The sequence below is a fragment of the Sander lucioperca genome, chromosome 2, assembly GCF_008315115.2.
Source record: "Sander lucioperca isolate FBNREF2018 chromosome 2, SLUC_FBN_1.2, whole genome shotgun sequence".
Lineage (NCBI taxonomy): Eukaryota > Metazoa > Chordata > Actinopteri > Perciformes > Percidae > Sander > Sander lucioperca.
In genome coordinates, this window is record NC_050174.1 from 46,086,117 (window position 1) to 46,103,658 (window position 17,542).

Genomic DNA, 17,542 nt, shown 5'->3' on the forward strand with positions numbered 1-17,542 from the left:
TGTTAATATGGCTGAATATTTTTTACTTAACTTCATCTATCAGTGCTTAATGACCTTGGAAGTCTCACAGGATGTTCAAGGAGTAGCTAAGCTTAAGGATAATTGAGTGACCGTCATTTTATTCATGACGACTTGCGGAATTGTGTCTTTCCTATGTTCTCTCCCTGCTGTGCTATTAACAGCTATGTGACTTTTAACATGTATCTTACACAAGTCGTCTTTGACAGTCATCAGTGTAAGGCTTGTCCAGTGAGGGACCATGGGGTCTAATAAGTATCTGTTGGAGGTGATTAACATGGACCTGTTGCTTTCTCTGGTAAACAATGAAAAACGGTGACTTCTGAGGTTTTGAAACATTGCCTTCCCTCTCTTTGAAAGACCAGGCAAACCTTTGAACTTAAACTTTACTGACTAAGCTGTACAGGGGGGAAGAGCTAAACCGACAGTTTTACTGTAGCCTGCAGCATTTATTAGTGTCGGTTTATTAGTGTCGGTTTTAGTCCGCATTAATTCGGGTACCTTGATAAAAGGGAAATCCTACTGCATGCAGGCTACTCTATTCAAATCCTGTGTGCACTCACAGATAAGGGTTGTTTCACATTTGACTAGATTAGGAGCTGTGGGGATTTACTGTGGCTAGACAAATGAAATCCATCCTTTCCATTTACCATCGCAATCAAACATTTTAACAGGAAATATTTGATTTATCTCATTCTCACTTCCTTGTATCACTACCTTGATGTATCATCCTCCTTATTTCTTATGTATCAGGAAAGTATTAATAAGGTGCCTTATCGTCAGGCTTTTGTTTGAGTTGTCAAGTTTCACTGGAAGACCGAAGTCACTTTCTATGCACAGCAGAGGAACACATTGTTGGGTGAATTCAGTTTTAAGGCTTACAACAGTCCAAATATTTTAATTGGACACTTAATGTAGCCGTCAGTGCATGAACATCTTGTGCTGGGTATGTTTCTGCCTCCCTCTTTCAGTGAATGTTGATACTTGATAGCTGTCAGCCATTCAGTGGGCCTCACTAAACTACTAGCACTGTTAAAGGGAAAAGAGGGAGAGAAAAGGCCTGGTTTATCAGAATCAGAAATACTTTATTCAATCAAATCAATCAAAATGTATTTATATAGCACTTTACAGCAACCAGCAGGTATCCAAAGTGATTTACATCAGGAATGAAGTATAACACAACATATCGTACAATAAAAAGAATGAAACAAATAACACAGTAAAATCAGAAAAGTGAAATTGTCACACCACTACTACGTATTAAAAGCCAGTCTAAACAAATAGGTTTTGAGTTTGGACCTAAAAAGAGCTACATCCGTAATAGTGCAAATATCAGAGGGTAACTTGTTCCAGAGTCTCGGGGCAGCAACTACAAAAGCCTGATTACCCCACTGTTTATACCTTGTATGACCTTGGGACTTCTAAAACCAGCTGATTTGAAGACCAACAGTTAAAATTTCAAACATTTAAGGCCTTGAAAACAAACAATAAGATCTTAAAATCTATTCTAAAACGCACAGGGAGCCAATGTAGGGTGTAGAGAACAGGAGTGATGTGTGCACGTCTAGATGTATTTGTTAAAAAGCGAGCAGCAGCATTTTGAACAAGTTGAAGGCGTAAGATGGAGGTCTGATTCAGACCAACATAAAGAGCATTACAGTAATCCAACCTTGAACTAATAAAGGCATAAAAAGCCTTTTCTAGGTCGTGCCTGCTCAGGAAAGGCTTAATTTTAGCCAGGAGACAAAGCTGGAAAAAGCTCATTCTAACAACATTACTGATCTGCTTGTCAAATTTCATGCTGCAATCAAAAGTAACCCCCACATTTTTGACAGCTGACCTAGTGTATGATGCCAGAGCTCCCAAACTCAAAGCTGGACCATTTTGCGTGCCTGAAGTACTGAAAATAATACACTCAGCTTTATCTTCGTTCAAATTAAGAAAGTTTTGTGAAAGCCACAACTTAATATCATTAATACAACTTAGCAGGTTTAGTGCGACACTCATTTGCTTTCATAGCCAAATACATTTGCAAATCATCTGCATAACAATGAAATGACAAGTTGTGCTGGCCTATAATATTCCCTAAAGACAACATATATAAAGAAAACAGAATGGGGCCAAGAATGGAACCCTGGGGTACCCCACAAGAGAGAGGAACAGCTGACGAGGAGAGGTCACCAATCATGACAGAAAAGCATTTAAGTGCCAAGCCTCGGGTGCCTACACAATGATCAAGGCGAGAGAGGAGGACTGCATGGTCCACTGTGTCAAAAGCCGCTGTGAGGTCCAAGAGCAGTAAAATAGTAGGATTCCCAGCATCTACAGACAAGGCAATATCGTTGTGTACTCTAACTAGTGCAGACTCAGTGCTGTGACATGATCTAAAACCAGATTGAAATTTTTCAAACAGAGTTCAAGTTCTGTTCTGTTGTAAAAAGTTTTACAAATCTTTTTCCAAAACCTTTGAAAGGCAGATGAGAGACTGGTCTAAAATTGGACAACACTGTGGGGTCAAGATTAGGATTCTTAAGTAGGGGCCTGACCACAGCATTTTTTAAAGGCAGCTGGGACAGAACCTGAACTAAGACAAGAATTTAAAAAAGTAAATAAACTCCACCCAATGGTGCTATTAAAAACCTCCTTCAATCTAAGGGGCAGTTGGTAGGTTTCATGTGTTGCACTACCTCAGTAAGCAACGTCAGAGAAACTGGTTTAAATTCCTCACAGCAGCAGGTACAAACACATTAAAATTAGCACTGGCGGTTTGCCTGACAGATGCTACTTTGTCGATAAAATAACAGAAACTTCTCACATGTACTGATTGAAACATCTGTCGGAGCAAAGGTGCATGGATTCAGGACAGAGTTAATAGTATTAAATAACACTCTTGGTTCATGGCAACTACTAGCTATGACAGAAGAGAGATGGTGCATCTTCGCCACCTTCACAGCCTTCTGGTATTCAGCTAGACTGTCCCTTAATAAACCCAGTGATACTTGTAAATTGTCCTTCGTTCAGCTTGTCTGCAGTGTTGCCTAAGGGCCCTTGTGGTGTCATTTAGCCAGGGGTCCGCCTTAGGTTTAATAGTTTTAATCCGATGAGGGGCAATACAGTCTAGGATTTCCATGCTTGTGGAATGGAACACAGAGAGAATGTTATCTGGGGAAGAGGGAGAGTCCGGTATCAGGTACAGTGGACTGGAGCCACCGGTAACTGTATACAGGAGAACGCCGCAGATTGCAGCCGATGAACTCCGCAGAAAACCCTAACCCCGGATCGCATGTGGAGGATGATGCCAGGTAAGCTCTGAGCCTGACACAAACTCCGCCTCTCTTGCCGCGTCTCCTGCGGCGACTGTTGCAGAGTCGAAGGCAGGGCTGACGCCATAGATAGGCCGGTGTGTGGACGCCGGGAAAGGCGGCGGCGTATTTGACTGTCCGCCAGAGTCTGGCGGTCATACACCAGCAGTGGTGACACATTTCGAGTGACAAGTAGTATAAACAGGAAAATAAACAACAATCTCAGAAGAGGTAAGCCGCGAAACATCGGCGCCATCTTGATCCCTGGTGGGAAATTGGCAGAGGTAGGAGTACTAGAATATTGTAATCAAGTAAAAGTACTGGTAAATGTGTTCAAATGTACTTGAATAGAAAGTAGATCAGTCAAAATTATCACGATACATGTGTCCCGATACAATATATTGCAATATATTTTGATACTGTGCGTAAGGCGCTAGTGGTGCGTCTCAGCGTAGCCATTTAGCGGTAGAGGGTTTAAACACAACATTAACGTGAACCACTGTCTTACGTGAATATTTTTGAACGTAAACAAAAAAAAATATATTGCGCTTTTGAAAATCGATACAGTATTATTTGTAAAATAAAATATCGCGATACTCAAGTGTATAGATTTTTTTTTTTTTTTTTTTCTTACACCCCCTAACTCTGACGCTACATTTACGCTACTACGCTTTGGTTTAAAAACAAATTTCTTTTGCTACATTTACGCCTAAAGTCTGCACTACTCCGATGTTTCCGAACCCCTAAAACAGAGACATTTGGAAACACGGCTGTTACCGTTTTGGTTTGAAAACTCCAGGGTTGCTTTGTAGTCTAGACGGGCACAAACGGAGACCTTTGGGAGCAAGGATGCACATCATCAGTCTTACCGGTTAGGTAGGCTTACATACCTTTCAGTTACAGTTCCACTTCGTCGTCGGTCCATACATTCCTGGTCTTCCTTTTCGCCATTGTTGTCCTTTCTCCAAAGTACTTTTCTGTATTTTGAACTTGTACATCCAGGGGCGTAGCCGTAATTTCCGAATTGAAGGGGACAGATTGTTCAAGTGTAGAGAGTATGATTTTTATTGAAAAATTCTCTCCCATTTATCTCCTAATCACGGATTCCCAGTAGTCTACATTTCATTAATGATTGATGGAAACACTGACATTTCCATAAACCATTCCATACAGTTTCAGTTTTATCTTGCCCAACGGAAGACCTGCTAACATTAACTGGCCACACAGAGTAGAGGATGGATACCCGAACCGGGCCGGATTCGGACAGATATTTAGAAATTATGTTCGGGTCGGTTTCGGTCACATCAACGCGATAAGGCATTGAGCAATTTGAACACATGTAGGTGCGTGCCTGTGTTAATGTGCGCTTGTTGCCCCGTGTGCGCTGATGCGCTCATCTGTTGACATTTCCAAATGCCTTCCTACAAACGTATATGTGTCATTAGTTTGAGGAAAAAAATGAGATTTTAAATGTGTTGGGCTCGGGCCGGGCTCGGTTACTGCTCTGTCGGACGTGGGCCGGGCTCGAACAGAAAAATGCGGCCCGATTCGCACTCTAACACAGAGGCGGAGCATGCCAATGAACCAAATATTTGTATTAAGAATTTTTTTTCACATTTGAATCTATTACTCACAGTGAAGTTGGAAGTATTGTAACGTGCACACTTGCCTACTTATGCTGCGTTCAAATCAACTCAGACCTGTTGTATTTATGGGGAACAGAGGGCACCATCATGTAAAGTCCGGGAGACAAAATTACAGATTTTTATTTTACTTTAATACTCAAAGTTCAAGTACACAAAGAACAACTCTGTTACAGTAACGAGAGTAAATGTAACTTGTCACTTCCACCCCTGGAAATTAGGTTACGTTACAGTTGTTCCCATTCTAGAATAGAAATAATATAAACATAGAGAAATAGAAGAAATTAGTATGTAACAATATTTATACTACAATATATAATAGTGTAAATAATGATGCTGAAAATGGGATCTACGATTTAAGTTTTTTTTAAATGCAAGAATAGCATAAATAAGAATATTAGTTGAAATGTACAGTATTAATGCAGTTTTAATGCCAATAATATTATATGCAGACGCACAGCATCTGATAAAAATGATGATATATGATTTAATGGGGACATTAAGAAACAAAAAATGGTAAATGAAACACAAAGGTAATAAGACAAAAGGAAAAGCAAGTCTGTAGTCTGTTTTTGAGAGGTGAATTAGATGAGAAGATTGCTTAAACCAACAGATCCAAAGGAAAATAAAGGGGAAGGATGAGGGAGAAGAATGAACAGAATAAATAAGAGAATTGTGAAGGAAGGGAGAGGATGGACAAAATACAGGAAAAAAGCAATAATAGAAAGAAGAAAGGAACATTTGATAGAAGAAAAAAAGGAAAAGAGAGAGAGAGAGAGAAGGTAGGGGAGAGTAACAGGTAAGCAGATGACGCAGCAAAACCTGCTCCGTTTCCAAGAGACAGTTTTTTTTGTTTACAGCCTGGTGCTGGCTCATGGGACGTGGAAGTAGGGCTGGGCGATATGGAGAAAATCAGATATATTTTTGACCAAACGCCTCGATGACGATATTGCAACGCTATTGTAAGGTTGACGATTGGTGCTTTCACAAAATATCTTCACGTTTAGATTTTATAAAAATAACCATCATAATGTGGATATAATGACTAAGTGGTTAAAGGCAAATAATAGAACAGCTAGAATAGTCTGGTAAATTCAGAAAATGACATCACTTTACTGGAATGCAGCCTTTAAAACCAGGAAAAGACAACTTACCATGTAACGATATTAGGATTCTAGTCTCATATCACGATATCGATATAATATTAAAATATGGACCTTTTTCACAGCAGACATTTTGACTTGTCATAGTAGGAAAAACACAGCGGAAATTGAAATCCTTAACGATGGCTCAGTTCCATCAAATGTCCCAATAAGCTATTTCAGTGAGTCAGCATGCACCATACCAGGGCCTCTCCTAAGTGGAATGCAGCCATCATTAATGGTTTGGAGTGCTTTTCCTACTATGCCATGTCAACATGTCTGCCGTGAAAAAGGTCTATTGCCCAGCCCTACATGGGAGTCACTGCACATAAAAACACTGCATCATTTCTGCTTTGAAATCGCACCCACGACTGTAAGATCCCATCTTATCTTCCTGTTGAGTGCAGACGCGCTGTGATGTAAGAAGCGTGGTTTGACTGCCAGCAGCCTGTGCTGTCATGTGCAGCAGCCTGAAGTGCACCACCAGCTGTCGTGCTCATTGTTGTCTGAAAATACGAGACTGATAGGGAATAGTTAGATTTTTATTCCCTTAGAATCTAATGCTTTATAAACATGAATACAGATGAATCCAGCCGTGTGTGTGTGTGTGTGTGTGTGTGTGTGTGTGTGTGTGTGTGTGTGTGTGTGTGTGTGTGTGTGTGTGTTATGGTACAAATGAGCCTGAAGAACAGATTTAAAAGGCCAGTCACTTTGATTTCAGTTTTGTGAGACATTAATATGGGGGAATATTTGATTCTGATTTGCCTGCATGGTTTCCATTAAAACATGTTAACCTAAGTAGTTTAAGTGTAATGGTTGTCCGATGCGTCCTTGGTGTACGGTGAATTTGTAAATAAAGAGGTTAGTAAGCAGTGAACTCATTTACATGCACACTAATATTCCACTATTATTCCGAATGACAATTTTCCAAATTTTTATAGCATTTTATAGTATTCAGATTTTAGTTCCGCACGGTAGAACAAGTCCGCTGTCGGTTGGAAAAAAAACCTCAGCTGTTACCAGGGAAAGTGCTTGTGAAAAACTTTAGATTTTGATTGCAAAACGCATACAAATATAAATCTATGCTCTTTTTTTTTTTTTTTTTTTTCTTTGGCCAGTGACCATGGTATAAGCGGGATAATGCCCTTTGTGCTGTCCATAATAAGGAATGTATGGACTGGGCGTCAGATGTTTCTGGCCTCCCCGCAGGGTCCAAAATTAGCCCCATCTACCAGCCAAATGCTGGTAAAATATGCAAGTACCTGGTAGATTTGCTTCACTCACCAGTCAAAAAAAACCCCAATGGTAATCTATTGAGTGGCTGGTAAAATGTGAGCATTCACTTGCCATTTGGCTGGTGGACGAAAAAGTTAATTTTGCACCCTGCCTCCCCGTCTTCCATTAATTCCTGATAACGGACACCTCGTCGGGCATTAGCCTTTACATGATTGTGTGACCTAGAGGCAGTTATGTGCAAAGAAAAAGGAATTGATCCAATAAGTGAGGTACACGTCAAGGAGCAGATGAATGAATCCAAAGCTGCGAGACACTTATCCACTGCCTCAGCCTGTCTACGAGGATGCTGTAGTCTATACGCAGTATCAAAAGCTCTACCTATGCTGCGTTCCAGTCAGAGGTCAGAATTTCCCAGTTGGAATGTCCCAACTTTCAACCTCCAAGCGTTTCAGGTGTTAGACGCCAAACGTAAATGAAAAACTTGGCTGACCATTTTCAAATTAATGTTTCTTTGGCAAGTGTAACGTTACACTCAATGATCTCTCAGCAGTGGAGCCTCCTTGCATATATAAACCGTAGAGGAGGAAAAATGCATTATACATTTTATTTTACGGCACTTTTATACTTGGAAATGTTTCTTAATATTCCATAAATATTTGTTTCCTTAAATACAGGCAAATATACTTTACGTTGCCTTTTAGTTAACTGTTTAGCATTTACAATATGCACTTCCATGGGTGCTGCCATTGTTGTGTGGTGTCAAACAAAAGTGGCTTTTTCTTTCCACTGATAAAAACTACAAGACAAAGTTAGGACATGGATTTCAGCTCACATGTTGTTCTACGTTGTTCCTCAACTTATTTTCTTAAACTTCCTTTTTCTGTCCCATCCCAGGAGCGAGGAGGAGCGGCGGCGGCAGAGCCACAGGACAAGGTGAAGACCTTGAGGGATCAAGTAGATGGAGTGAAAGACATCATGACGCAGAATGTAGACCGGATCCTGGCTCGAGGAGAGAGACTCGATGACCTCATGGGCAAGTCAGAGGACCTGCAAGCAGGGGTGAGTCATTACCACAGGAGTTTATTTTGATTTGTGTAAAAGTGGGTTGAGATGTGGACTATATTCCCGTATGTGCATCCTCGGTGTATGAAGAATTTGTAAATAAAGAGGTTATTAAGCAGTGAATGTTTACATGCTCACTAATGCTGCGTTCCAGGCAACCCGTAACTCGTGTTTTCACAACCTCCTACCTGTGAAAGTGCCCTGGAACGGCAGTCAAACCCGTATCTTACTACCCGTGAACTAGTACCAGATTCTTGTACTCCCAGTTACAGTTTTTGACGTCACAGACATAAACAACAATGGTGACCCCCTGTTGATGCTGTACAGACGCCAGTAATTAACGGTGATAAATATAAATAAATAGGCATGAATAGGCAATGTAAAGTAATTCTGCACATTGTAATCAAAAACAATACACATACGATTGTGTACTACTACAGGTTATGTTTATTAAATGAAGCCCAAAATATGTTGCAGACTAGAAATCGCTAGCATCAGCTAGCGCTAGCTAACGTCAGCGTTAGGTAGCCGCTAGCTAACGTCAGCGTTAGGTAGCCGCTAGCTAACGTTAACGTTAGGTAGCCTAACCTGAACCCTGGAACACTACCAAGTCATAAGTCGTGACTTGAAGTCGTAACTTACGGGCTAAAAATTGTGTCTGGAACGCAGCATAATATTCTACTATAATTCCATATATGACAATATTCCGAATTTGATACGGCAGCATATTCTGTTTGGATATTCAGAATAAGGCCTTTTTTTCCGATTATTGCATTTTTCTGATTAAGACACGTGGGATATGCTGGTGTTATTCAGGTTCTAGAAGCATTCTTTGGACATCAGAATCAGGGGTTTTACAGCAGTTTGTGGGAGTTTATGGCCTCTTGCCTGTTAACGGCTTACGGTGAGCCCTGTGCGTTGCTATGGTTGTTGTACACAAACCAACTAGCCAACAGTTTGCAGGGCTGCGGTAGAGATGCATGGCCAAAAGAAAAGAATGAGCAACACAGCTACTTTTAAACATTATGAAAGACTTGGATATCAACAGGTTTTAGGATATGCACAAACATTGAAAGACTGACCTTTTGTAAGAAGGTGATTGAAGGAATGAAAGAGGGAGGCTTTGCTCGCTCGGTCGAACAAGTCTGCCACCGGTGGGAAAACTTTAAAAAAAAATCCTATTTTGCACAGCTGCATGTAAACAGGAATATTAGTGGAATATTCGCTTTCATTAGCCATAAACAGCTTAGTCAGAATATTGTCTTTTTCGGATAAGGGCAAAAACCGGAATATTATGTGCGTGTAAACATAGTCAATGACCTCAGTGATAACTATCGGCTAAACCAGTATAACAAGTCAGTTAAGTAAGATTTAAGACATTACAGAACACAAATGAACCTGACTAAGTGTGGCCTTTCTCTTGCTCTGATGCAAACTTTGAATAAAGCTCTTCTTAGTGAGGCATTGTTCCAGCTGCACCTCGTTAGCTGATTAAGCTCATTAACCCAACAAAAATGCCTCACTGCACAGGCTGCACACACCTTCTTCATGGTAGACGTTGGCAAAGCAGGAAAAGTACAGGTGGAACTGATAACATTAACGATGGCTCTAATTTAACCCTTTAGGGCAAATGTGCATCATCAATTTTGTCTGCTAAAAGTGCTGTTTTTGCTACTGATCATCACTCATTTAAAAGAGTAATGCTGCGTTCCAGGCGTAACTTGTGTTTTCACAACTTTCTACCCATGAAAGTGCCCTGCAATGGCAGTCAACCTTACTACCCGTGAACACGTACCAGATCGTTGTACTGCCAGTTACAATTTTTGACGTCTCACATACGTACACAACATTGGTGACCCCCTGTTGATGCTGTACAGACGCTGGTGATTAACGGTGAGAAATAGAAATAAATAGACATAAATAGGCAACGTAAAATAATTCCGCACATTGTAATCAACACAATACACATATGATTGTGTACTACTACATGTTAGGTTTATTAAATGAAGCCCAAAATATGTCGCCAACTAGAAATCGCTTAATGTTAGGTAGCTTAACCTGAACCCTGGAACGCTACCAAGTTGTGAGTCGTGACTTGAAGTCGTAACTTACGGGTTAAAAATTGTGTCTGAAACGCAGCATAAAATCCTCTTTGTTTAACCAGAAACCGCTCCGAGATTGCTATCGCTAAACCCACCAGACTCCATTTAAATAAACACTACTTTTAGCGTGTATATAGCCAACATATTTTCACACGGAAATCCGTACATTATGTTTATTGTTTATTTTAACTGGACCAGAGAGGTGATTGTTGGAAAACTGCAAATACGAACCAAGACGGCTTTTCATCGTTTTATTTTACGTCTGTCGACTTTGTGTATTTTATGATGATAAAGTTACTGTTTTTTTACATAGAGGGTGGGTTTAGCGATAGCATTTTCACATATTTTTTATGTTTAAAAAAGGGATCTTACTCTTTAATAGAAAAGGTCGACCTCTGTAGGAATCCTTTCCATAATGTTGTCAGACACTTAAAATAATAACCCGAGCATGTCAGTCAGTGGCAAAACAAGCACTTTTATGGACGTAAATTGAAGGTGCGCAATTGCTCAATAACTTACATTGTAACTCGTTTCGCTTCTGCCGACTGCAGCAATACTGGACCAATGTCAAAGATTGTTGTTCCCATCAGCCACTTAGACACAAAAACATAAGAAAATAGGGTCCAGGTTTAACAAACCAAAGTTACCCTTAAACTGGAATGCAGTCATTATTAATGACATTAGGTACACATATGACACATCCAAATGTCTGCAATGAAAAAGGCTTATTGCTCATCATAGGCGAAGAAGTGGCCACTGTCTGTAAAAGTACACAACCTTTAATTCTTTTTTAGTCCAGGTAATGTTGTTTCTCAGGGAATGATCACACATCTGAAGCACCGCGACAAAACATACAACCTCCTGCTGTCTCACACAACTGACCTTTCTCACAGCAGACATTTTGTCAGCTGTATCTAATAACATTAAAAATGGCTCCGCTCTATTTAGCTGTGCCAGTAAGCCATGGCAGGGAACCAGCAGGCACAATAGCAGATATGAACAAAGGAGCCATTATCAATGACCTGTGATTGAACGTGTCTATGTACAACCTCAGGGAGAGTCAAATAATCTTCCTACATAGCTAGCTAGCTAGCTAGCTAGCTAGCTAGCCACCTACATACCTACCTGGAAAAAAGCAACAAAAATGGTGACAAGCAAACCGCTAGCATGGCTCCGTCCAAAAGTAACACAATCTGTTTACCTCCCCTAAGGCAACAAAAGCTAACCAATAAATACATTATATCTTGTTGTTTTATCCGTACAAAATGATGTGTAAAGGTAGGGCTGGGCGAAATGGAGAAACTAAAACATCACAATATTCTGGATCAAATACATCAATGTCAATATTGCAACGATATTGTAGGGTTGACTAGTGGTGCTTTTCACAAAGTATTTTCACAAAGACATTTTAGATAAATAATCATTAATAATGTAGATATAATGACTAAGTGGGTAAAGGCAAATAATAGAACAGCTAGAACAGTCTTATGATTTCAGAAAATTACATCTCTTTACTGTAATGGGTGACTTGTGGCTTGGAGGTAGAATGGTCGCCCCATAACCACAAGGCTGGTGGATCATTCACTCTCTGGCCACATGTCAAAGTGTCCCTGAGCAAGACACTGAACCCCAAGTTGCTCCCCGGAGCTATACAGATGTATGTATAGCTATCCACTGCTCCTAATACTTAGGATGGTCCAAAGCAGTAATCAAATTTTACTACATTGTACTGTGTTTATGTGACAATTAAGGAATGCCGTTTGTTAAAGAATAAAGTTTAGACCAGGAAAATCCAGACTTATGCCATATAGCGATATGACGATATCCAAAATCTTAGACGATATCTAGTCTCATATATCAATATCTAATAATATTGATATATTGCCCAGCCCTATGTAAAGGTGATAATTTGCTGTGCTGGTTGGCAAGGTTTGTACGAGCTAACTGTTTCCCCCAGTTCCAGTCTACATGTAAAGCTAAGCTAACCAGCTGCTGGCTCTAGCAATTTATTTAGTGTACAGACATGAGGGTGGTATCAATCTTCTTATCTAATTCTTAGCAAGAAATCGAAAAGGTCTATTTTCCTAAATGTTGCACTATTCCTTTTAAATTGACTTTTTTTTTTTTAATCCGTGTGAAAAATGTGAAGGCTTTAGTGCGTAACTTTTTGATATTAATGAACGTCATTCGCCGACGTACATTCAAGCCATTGCCAAATGAGTTGATACAAAACTAATTAAGACTATCGGCTCCACACAACTCTCTCTGTATGTCTCAGTATGTATGTTCAGAAGATTGTGTCGTCCGGCGACTTTTGCGCACAGAAGCTCGATTGAAGATAATTACCTCTTCTGAAGAGTCCGTCATGTTTTTTTTTTTTTTTTTTAATCCTCTGTGTCCTCCTTGGCTACTAGCAACTATGTGGATGAGGGGTGGGGGTGTCATGTGGACGCGCCAACAGTGTTGTTGTCATTACTTAGAATTCCTAATGGAGAGAAAGAATCTACGCACTATAGCTTTAAGTTAACTGCACCTAGCAACCACTACTGTAGTCTATATCCAAGATGTTCCACTTCCGGGATTGCTCCGTTGCTGCCAGAAATTCCGCCGGATCTCACTCTTTTCGGCCGGATGTCCGTTACCTTCCGCTTTCTTTTTGTTAAAATTTTAAACTCTGGTCGATTTATGAGGACTATGGTTAACTGCTTCTCAGATCTCTGCAGGGTAAATTCAGACAGCTAGCTAGTCCAATCTGAGTTTTCTGTTGCACGACTAAAACAACCTTTGAGCGTACACAAGTTCCTTCCCAAGGCTATTTTGCAGCGGCACCGTGGCTCTGCCGCTGTGCCGCGGCAGAGCCCATGACGCGCCCATGACGATTGTGATTGGTTTAAAGAAATGCCAATAAACCATTGCACGTTCTTCTCCCATCCCGGAATGCTGTGTGGACTAGCCAGACCCTCCTTCGCAGCGCTGTGGAGGAAGGTCTGGCAAAGTGAGACTACCACTACTGCAGCTTCCATGTCGACTTCAAAAGTCTTTGGCAGGCAGATACGTCACTCGCTAGTGACGGTTAGAGCAAAAACAATAAACGTGTTGCTTCATTGTATTTAGGGCTGTGCATTGGCAAGAATCTGGCGATGCGATACGTATCATGATACATGGGTTACGATTCAATATATTGCAATATATTTCGATACTGTGCATTAAGGCGCTATATTGGGATTTTTTTTTAAGTGTAATTTTAGAAAAACTAATATTTAAAAAAAGACATGATGTGCATAAAAGTCAAAAGAAGTTTACTTTAGGTAAACAATTCAGTACACAGAAAATCAAAGTGCCAGTATGGGATTGTGGCTCACAGGTTCTTAGTGAGCAAATTTTTATATGCTGAAGTAGGCCAAAGTTCAGCCATAGCTACATTGTTAGCTTCTAGCAAAAAGTCAGGCACTGTTAGGCACTGTTAGGCAAGGACACTAGTGGTGCGTCTCAGCATAGCCATCTAGCGGTAGTGGGTTTAAACACAACATTAACGTGAACCACTGTCTTACATGAATATTTTTGAACGTAAACTAAAAAAATAAATGAAATTAAAAAAAATAAATAAATAAAACAATATTGCATTTTTTCTTACACCCCTAATTGTATTGTCTCGTCTCCCTCCCTGCTCAGGCTCAGCACTTCAAGCAGACGTCTCATAAAGTGGCTCGCACCTACTGGTGGAAGAACGTAAAGATGATCGTGGTCATCGTGGTGGTCGTCCTCATCATCGTGCTCATCATCATCCTGCTGGCCACCGGAGTCATCCCTGTCAGTGCCTCTGCGCCTCCTGTAGTTCCTCCCACCATCAAGCCATAAGAGAGAGACACACACACACACACACACACACACACACACACAATGTATATACAATCATAAACAAACCCATTCTTATTGCACATTATACAAAGTAATATATAGACTAAAGCAAATAATTGCAGTCTGGTGAAACCTTTATTACTTCTAAGTTAGTTTCCACTGGTTAACGTCATGCTTTTATTAGAATTCAACAACTTCATGCTTCGGTTTAAGGAACTTGATTTGGCACATAAGCCTTTGAGACCCTTAAACACAATTTAAGCTTAGCCATTTGCAAAATTTGTGAGAAATTAAACAAAAGTGTCTAGGAGGTCTAAGGTCTGTCTCTGTTCTCAGAGGATGCTTCATATCACCACGTCAGTTCCTCTTTGTGTATTACCACCCATGGCTTTTTCACCCTGGCAAAGAGGAAGTCACTTTAATTTGCGTAGATGAAAGTAATGAATGTGGATTTCTCCGGTCTCTTTACTAGACATTATGTTTGTCTTGAATGTTCTCACTTAAGTGCACCTTTACAGAAGGCAGGTTGGATAGTTTATAAGCTGAAAAAATGCAGTTTCTAAAAGAAATTGTGTTTTCGCTGTCATTGGACAAACCTACCACACACAAATCTGTAACAGTTTTAGGTCACACTTTATTTAATGAAGGGCTGAATTGTGTATTGGATATGCATGTTACTATTTGTGGGCTTATTTCTTTTCAAAGTGCTTACAGTTTCTTTGTAGTTCGACAATCTAGAATAAGCAATCATCCATAGAAATTCCTTTTTTAAATTAGTCTGTTTATTGAATGTGTACACTTAGCACTGCTGTAGTTCTTTCAAATGTACTGTAACTAGCTCCTTATTGGTGTTGAGGGCTCATGTTTGAGTAGAGAATAGTACACAGTCAAAGATTAGGAAACAACTAGTCTCACTTTGCCAGATCTTCCTCCACAGCGCTGCAGAGGAGGGTCTGGCGAGTCCACACAGCATTCCAGGATGGGAGCAAAACGTGCTCTGGTTTATTGGCATTTCTTTAAACCAATCACAATCGTCTTGAACGGTGCTTAGCACTGAGTGGAGCCCCGGTGCCGCTGCAAAATAGCCTCGGGAAGGAACTTGTTTTGGTGGAACGTGTACGTTCAAAAGATGTTTTAGTCGTGCAACAGAAAACTCAGATTAGACAGATAGTCTAGCTAGCTGTCTGGATTTACCCTGCAGAGATCTGAGGAGCAGTTAACCATAGTCCTCATAAATCCACCGGAGTTTAGAATTACAACGCAAAGAAAGCGGAAGGTAACGGGACATCCGAATACGGACACCCGAAAAGAGAGACATCCGGCGGCATTTCCGGCAGAACGAGCGCCATCTTGGAGGTGGAACGCCGTGGATGTAGACTAGGAAGCAACTGTTATTCACAAGAATCCCTGAACTGCGTTGAGTTTCCAAACGGTGAGCTGGGACACCACTGGCTACGTCATTTGATTAAGGCTATACAATTTAACTGATGACGGGACCTGAAGATTAAAGGTTTTTCTACTCCACAGCAATGCCTTGTCCTTTAGAAGGGAAGATTATAGCTTTGTACAGTTGTGCTCTGCAGTATCATTAGTATTTTTTAAACAGATCATGTTCCTTTTTTCCTTGCTGTGTTTTTTTTTTTTTTTTTTTTTAACTCTAGAGGTATTGCAGTTTAAATGTCAGGCTTTGGTACTTTGATTCAATAAACAAACAAACCAATAGGTTCAGCTGTTTATGGTCTGTTCCCACGCTTGTAGTTTTGGAGGATCAGGCTCTTCCAGCCAACCAGCTGAGAGCGATCATTTACAGTTACAGCCCCTCTACGGCTTCCCCCTGCTGGCTCCATGGCAACCAATAGGCCCCCACAGTCACAGCTTATGACTAGGAAAACTTCTTTCCGAATACAAGCTCGCCTCCCCACCTCCGTCTGCTGTTACAGGACCAGTTTAGATTCAAATAGGTCAAAAATGATTCCCATTCTGGACTGTAAATAGTCAACATAGTCAAACCTGTATGTATATTTGCAACAGCCTTTAACCAAATGTTGTTAAATGAAAGTATCTTGTTTCTTTAGAGGCTATTTATTTAATGCTTCATGTCATCTTTCTTTTTTAATCAAAAATGAACCAATAAAAGCTGCACATGATTTCCATATATATATATATATATATATATATATATATATAAACGGATAATCCAGACTGATTAATCGTAAAATGGTACAGTTCAATTACTCTGCTGTTAATCATTTTCTGTAAGTGCAGTAGGTATATTTTATACAAATTCTCCATTGTGTGTTTTTGTTACAAGGCTCTGGGGTGCAGTAGTCCTAATCTCTTTGCCTGTTCACTGGCTCATCCTGATGTGATTAAGGCTGTGTGTGAGGACATTGACATCACATTTCTGTTCCTGCAGGCTTCAGCTGCAGCAGGTCTGTCTCTGTCTAGAACTCTGGTCCTGTTGAATCCACATTCTCAAAACAGATGAAATAACATAATCCTGCTCAGCTGACCTGTGATGCATCTGGATGTTTGATTAGCAGAATCCTCAAGGTCTTATTCTGATGACTTATGGTGTTTAATGTTTTAAATGGTCTGATATGAATAAATGAAATAAATAATATTTACCTCTGCTCTGTTGTGATCATGTCCCCTCCTTTGCTGTTTGTTAAAGAGCCACAAGATGGAGATAGAGTGCTGCTATCTGAGACTTGAGGAAGTAGGTCAGAGGTGATGCTTTTCACAGTTCTTAGTGCAACATGACACATTTTCTCTCACTCTAAATTTCCGTTTAGTTTATTCACAGGTTTAGTACTAACACAGCTAAGCAATAGCAAGACGTTGCACTTGACTCTGATAACATCTGATAACTGCTTTATTCTAGGCAATCGGTCTAAAACTTTTCTTCCACCGCTGTTACGGGGAATACAAAATATTGTAAACACCTCACAGAAAAGGACATTTAACTTTAAAGATACTAATTCATAACAGAAGGAGTTGCACTTCCATTTATTCTCCAACCAGAGAGCCTGGATAAATGGAGAGGCGATAGGCCAGGGCCCTGTCCAGAGCCCAAAAAGCTGCCTTTTGGTCAGGTGACAAGGAAGTATACAGCATGGCCAAGTGCTAGAGCCCTTGTCAGCAGTCAGGGTTTAAATCTGACCTGCGGCCCTTTGCTG

The 17,542-nt window shown here is 40.4% G+C and overlaps 1 protein-coding gene across 1 annotated transcript in view; it reads left to right on the forward strand.

Moving 5' to 3' along the window:
* Nucleotides 1-14,472, forward strand: part of vamp8 (vesicle-associated membrane protein 8 (endobrevin)) — a 15,570-nt gene extending 1,098 nt beyond the window's left edge. Inside the window, exons 2-3 of the mRNA XM_031302222.2 lie at nt 8,236-8,400; nt 14,178-14,472. Coding sequence (XP_031158082.1) covers nt 8,236-8,400; nt 14,178-14,363 — 351 coding nt within the window. The 3' untranslated portion in view covers nt 14,364-14,472. The remainder of the gene's footprint in view (nt 1-8,235; nt 8,401-14,177) is intronic.
* The last annotated feature ends 3,070 nt before the right edge of the window (nt 14,473-17,542 follow it).